The 6266-nt window shown below is 40.3% G+C and overlaps 1 protein-coding gene across 1 annotated transcript in view; it reads right to left on the reverse strand.

Annotated features, from left to right (window-relative positions):
- Positions 1–6266, reverse strand: part of LOC100962813 (paired immunoglobulin-like type 2 receptor alpha) — a 59906-nt gene that overhangs the window by 45684 nt on the left and 7956 nt on the right. Inside the window, exon 4 of the mRNA XM_023518624.1 lies at positions 38–68. Within this exon, the coding sequence (XP_023374392.1) occupies positions 38–68 (31 nt within the window). The remainder of the gene's footprint in view (positions 1–37; positions 69–6266) is intronic.

A 6266-nucleotide genomic window follows, 5' to 3' on the forward strand; every position in this document is an offset into this window, starting at 1 on the left:
TGTCTCCATACCCCCTTCAGAAGGAGAAGCCACTCACTTGGCTGGGGTTGTGGCTTTAGTCTTCTGACCTGTAGAAAGACCAACACTCTGTCAGTGTGACAGCCACAGTGATGACATTTCTCTATGCCGCCTGATTTGTGCTGAGCCCTAGGCTGAGACCATCCTCAGAGGGACCAGAACTGCTCAGCTCTGCCCAAAGCCAAGCAGGGAAGGGCCTGAAACTCAGCAGGTACTCTGAGACCACCACCCCTGTCCTCCCTATTGGCCCCAGTAACAAATTCAGAGACACCCCTCCATCCTGATCCTCTTTCCCTTTGCCTCCTTCCCCCTGCCTTGAACTCCCTGCCCCTCCCTCAATCTAGAGCCCTCTACTGTGCAGCCCTCACTCACCCCTTCCCTTCCCCTTGGCACAGCACCCACCCCCCTTCCTGTCCTCCTGGAAACAGCCCGTTTTCCTTCTGAGTGGTGGCTCTTCCTGCTCTCCAGGCTTGTCAACCTCTTGGTTGGAATCTGTGTTTGTAGCCATTAGGGCTCAGTTCCCACCGCTGGGCCATTCCTCCTCCACCTCTGGTCTGGTCCTTCACTGACTCCTGTGCTGTGTCTCCCATGCCCTCTGCCCCTCACCATCTACCTGGAATTCACCTGGTTCCCAGACTTCCTCTCTATCCTGCAGTATCATCCGGGAGTCCTCAGCATCCACAGGGACCTCTGAATACAGGGCTCACTGCTCCCCTAAACTCCAGGTACCTCCACTTGTAGTCCACTCAGTAAACCCTGGGCTATCTTCTATAATGTTGGGCATGGGAACGCTGAAATATTAAATATCATTTCTCTGCTGCAACTTCAGTTCCTTCCAGTCACACGCACCATCTCTCTCTTTTTGAAAGTTAAATAAGTTTCATTTATTTCGTGTGATTAAAAAAAATCTGGAATTAACTATTTTAAACATTTGTAAGTATGTACTTCAATAGCATTATGTATATTTATTTACACTGTCAGGAAGGAGAACTTCAGATCTTTTTCATCTTGCACTACTGAAAATCTGTGCTCACAAAACTCTAACTCCAATTTCCCCCTCTCCCCTGGCCCTGGCAACCACCAGCCTACTTCCTGTCTCTACAAATTTGACTACTCCATATAAGCAGAATCATGCAGAATTTGTCTTTTTGTGACTCATTTATCTCACTTAGCATAATATCCTCCAGCTTCATTTCTACTGTAGCATGTGTCAGAATTTCTTTCCTTATAAAGGCCGAATAATTCTCTTGTGGGTGTAAACCATACTTTGCTTGTCCATTCATAGCTCCATGAACCTTATGGGAGATTCTCCCTGTTGGCTATTGTGAGCAATGCTGCTGCAAGTGTGGGTGTATAAATATCTCCTCCCGTCTTGCCTTCACTTCTCTTGGACTCATGCCCACAAATGAGGTTGTTAGATTATATACAGTAGTTCTATTTTTAATATTTTGGGGAATTCTGTATTGTTTTCCATAGCAGTTGTATGATTTCTGTCCTCCCCAGCAGTGTACAATTGTCCCAATTTCTCCTCTTCCTCACCAATGTATGTGATTTTCTGTCTGGTTTTGGTTTTGTGTTCTTATTGTATTGTATTTCAAATTAATATGCAGGTACAAGCGATAGGTTACATTGTTTTTGTTTGTTAGGTAAAATCCAAGTTGTAGTTCAGCCCTTCACCCAGGGGAGGTGCACCATACACCCTTACATTGTGCCTTTAGGAGAAAGCACGCCAGTGCCCTTCCTTCCTCCCCTGTCCCCTCACTTTAGTTTAACTCAGTTTTTCTCTCATGTGGCCATGTAGTTGTTCATCTGCATTGAGTAGGTTGGGTTTCATGCTAGGCTTGAGTACATTGGATTCTTGCTTTTCCATTCTTGTGATAACTTTACTAAGGAGAATGTTCTTCAAGTCCATCCAGGTACACACAAAAGATGTAAAGTCTTCATCTTTTTAGTGGCTGAATACACATACCACAGTTTATTAATGCATTCACAGGTTGATGGGCACTTCTGTTGGTTCCACATTTTGGTGATTGTGAATTAAGCTACAGTAAACAATCTAGTGCAAATGTTCTGTGGTGAAATTATTTGATTACTTCTGGGTAGATACCTAGTATGGGATTGCAGCATCAAATGCAAGCTCTACTTTTAGCTCTTCGAGGATCCTCCATACTTCTTTCCACAGAGGATGAATGAGTTTGCAATTGCACCAAAAGTGTAAAAGTGTTCTCTTCCCGGCACATCCACACCAGCATCTACACCTTTGGGATGTTGTGATGTGGCCTATTCTCACCAGAATTAGGTGATATCTCAAGGTGGTTTTGATTTGCATTTCTCTGATGACTAGGGATGATGAACATTTTTTTCATGGGTTTGTAGGCTATTTGTCTGTCTTCCTTGGAGAAGGTCCTGTTCATGTCTCTTGCTCACTGATAAATGAGATGGTTTGCTCTTTTCTTGTTAATTCATTTGAGCTCTCTGTACATTCTAGTTATCAGCCCTTTGTCAGATGTGTAGCATGCAAATATCTTCTCCCTTTCTGAAGGTTGTTCTATTTGCTTCAGTTGTTGTGCCATTAGCTGTGCAGAAGCTTTCTAATTTGATCATTTCACATGTATTTATTTTTGGTGTTGCTTCAATTGCCAGTGGGGTCTTCATAAAATCTTTACACGAGCCGATATCATCAAGAGTTTTTCCCACACTTTCTTCTATAGTTTTTATCATTTCATGTCTTAAATTTAAATCTTTTATCCAGTGTGGGTCAATTTTTGTAAGTGGTGAGAAGTGTGGATCCAGTTTCAGTCTTCTCAATGTGGCTCACCAGTTCTCCCAGCACCATTTATTAAATAGGGATTCCTTCCTCCAGTGTGTTTGGTTTGATTTATCAAACAGATGGCGATATGCAGCTGGCTTCATCTCTAGGTTGTCTATTCTAGTCCATAGATCTGTGTCTCTGTTTTTGTGCCAGTACCATGTGGTTTTGATCACTATAGCCTTGTGGTATAACCTGAAGTCTGGCACTTTGATGCCTCCCGATTTGTTTTTATTTCTTAGAATTGCATTGGCTACTCAGTTTTTTTTCTGATTCCATATGAAACAAAGCACTATTTTTATTTCTTTTTTTTTTCTTTTGGAAACAGAGTCTTAAGCTGTCACCCTCGGTAGAGTGCTGTGGCATCACAGCTCACAGCAACCTCAAACTCTTGGGCTTAAGGAATTCTCTTGCCTCAGCCTCCCAAGTATCTGGGACTACAGGTGCCCACCACAATGCCCAGCTAATTTTTGTTGCAGTTGTCATTGTTGTTTAGCTGGCCCAGGCTAGATTCTAACCTGCTGGCCTCCGTGTGTGTGGCTGGTGCCCTAGCCACCAAGCCACAGGCGCTAAGTCCAGAGTACTATTTTTCAAGTACTTCAAAGTATGATGTTGATGATTTAATGGGGATTGCATTAAATCTATAGATCACTTTGCGTAGTATGGACATTTTTACAGTATTGATTCTTCTTAGCCATGAGCATGGTCTGTTCTTCCATTTGTTGTCTTCTGCTATTTCTTTTCTCAGAGTATCATAGTTCTCTCTGTAGAGGGAGAGAAGGACATTCTCATTCCCCTCCTTTGTTAGATATATTCCCTACATATTTACTTTTCTTTGAGGCTACTGAAAAGGTGTTGTGTCTCTGATTTGATTCTCAGTTTGACTGTTTTTGGCATATATAAAAGTTACTGATTTGTGGACATTGATTTTATATCCCAAGACGTTACTGTATTTTTTTTTCTTTGAGACAGAGTCTCAAGCTGTCACCCTGGGTAGAGTGCTGTGGCGTCACAGTTCACAGTGACCTCAAACTCTTGGTTATAAGCAATTCTTTTGCCTCAGCCTCCTAAGTAGCTGGGATTACAGGTGCCCGCCACAACACCCGGCTATTTTTTTTTGGGCGGGGGGTTGCAATTGTTTAGCTGGCCTGGACTGGGTTCAAACCCACCATCCTCCGTGCCTGTGGCTGGCACCATAACCACTGTGCTACAGGCACCGGGCCGTTACTATATTTCTTGATCATTTCCAGGAACCTTGTGGTTAAGTCCTTTATTCTAAGTATAAGATCATATCATCAGCAGAAAAATAGGATTATGATAACCTCAATGTTTTTGTTTTGTAATAGCCGTATTCCCAACTTGTTTCTGATGACATACTATTGTGGTTTTGATTTGCATTCCTCTGGTGATTCATTATGTGGAGAATCCTTTCATATGTTTCCTGGCCATTTGTATATCATCTTTGGAGAAATGTTCAAAGATGTTCAAATCCTTTGCCCATTTTTAAATCAGGTTATTGGATTTTGTGTTGTTGAGTTGTAGGTTTTTATACATATTCTGGACATTATCAAATATATGATTTGCAAATACTGTCTCCCATTCTATGGGATGGCTTTTCATTCTGTTGATTGTGTCTTTGGACAAACAAAACTGCTTGAGTTTGTTGTATTCTTGTCTATTTTTTCTTTTGTGACCTGCATTTTTGGTGTCATATCCAAGACATTATTGCCAAGTCCAATATTATGAAGCTTTTTCTTAGGTTTCGGTCTTTAATCCATTTTTAGTTAATTTGCAAATATGGTATAAGGGTCCAGCCTCTTTTTTTTTTTGGCACGTAGATATCTACTTTCCCTAACATCATTTGTTGAAGAGAGTGTTCTTGCCTGTGTGAGTGGCCCTGGCACCCTTGTTGAAGATTGTTTGACTATATATATGAGGGTTTATTTCTGGACTTTTTATTCTATTTCATTGTTCTATTTGTCTGTCTTCATACCAGTACCACATTACATTTATTCTTTAGCTTTGAAATATGTTTTGAAATCAGGCAATATGCGTCCTCTAAGTTTGTTTTTCTTTCTCAAGATCATTTTGCTAATTTGTAATGTATTGATATTCTATTTGAATTTTACTATGAATTTTCTGTTTGTGCAAAAAAATGCCATTGGGATTTTGATAGGGATTGTAGTGAATCCATTGATTGTTTGCGCTAGTAGGAGCAAGCATCTTAACAACATTAATTCTCCCAATCCATGAATATGAATGTCTTTCCTTTTATTTATGTCTTCTTTAATTTTTTCAGCAATGTTTTGTGGATTTCAGCTATAAGTCTTTTTTCCTCCTTGGTTAAATTTATTCTTAAAGATTTTATTTTTTGATGCTATTGTAAATGAAATTGTTGTCTTAATTTCCTTTTCATATTGTTCATTATTAGTGTATAGAAATGCAATTAATTTTTTAGTATTAAATTTGTTTCCTGGAACTTTGCTGAATTTATTCATGAAGTAGGGTTTTCTCCCTGAATATTTAGTTTTCTGCATATAAGATCTTGCCACCTGAGAACAGAAACCATTTTACTTTTTCCTTGTCAATTTAGATGCCTTTTTACACTTTGCCTAATTGCTCTAGCTAGGACTTCCAATACTATGTTGAATAGAAGTAGTGAGAGCAACATATTGGTCTTCTTGTTCCTGATCTGAGGCAAAGATTTCAATCTTTTACCATACAGTGATGGGCTTTCCATAAATTGCCTTATTATATTGTGGTCATTTCCTTCTATTCCTTGCTTATTCAGTGTTTTTTCAGGAAAGAGTGTTGAATCTTATCCAGTGCTTTTTCTCTATCAATAAAGATGATCATGGGGCGGCACCTGTGGCTCAGTGGGTAGGGCGCCTGCCCCATATACCAAGGGTGGCAGGTTCAAACCTGGCCCTGACCAGCTAAAAACAGCAGTGGCAACTGCAATAAAAAATAGCTGGGCATTGTGGCGGGAGCCTGTAGTCCCAGCCTTTTGGGAGGCTGAGGCAAGAGACTCGCTTACGCCCAAGAATTTGAGGTTGCTGTGAGCTATGATGCCACAGTACTCTACTGAGGGTGACAAAGTGAGACTCTGTCTAAAAAAAAAAATAAAGATGATCATGTGGTTTTTGTCCTTCACTCTGTTAATGTGGAGCATTACATTGATTGAATTTCCTATGTTGAACCATACTTGCATTCCAGAAATAAATTCCAGTTGGTCATGGAGTATAATACTTTTAATGTGCTGTTGAATCTGGTTTTCTAATACTATGTTAACAATTTTTAGCATCAACATTCAGCAGGCTTATTGGTCTATAATTTTTTTTCTTATAGAATCTTTGGCTTTAACATCAGGGTAATGCTAACCTCCTAGAATGAGCTCTCAAGTGTTCCAGCTGTCTTTTGTCATTATCCCATTATGCCT

This window comes from Otolemur garnettii, unplaced genomic scaffold (genome assembly GCF_000181295.1).
Source record: "Otolemur garnettii isolate 467f Iridium unplaced genomic scaffold, OtoGar3 scaffold00142, whole genome shotgun sequence".
NCBI lineage: Eukaryota > Metazoa > Chordata > Mammalia > Primates > Galagidae > Otolemur > Otolemur garnettii.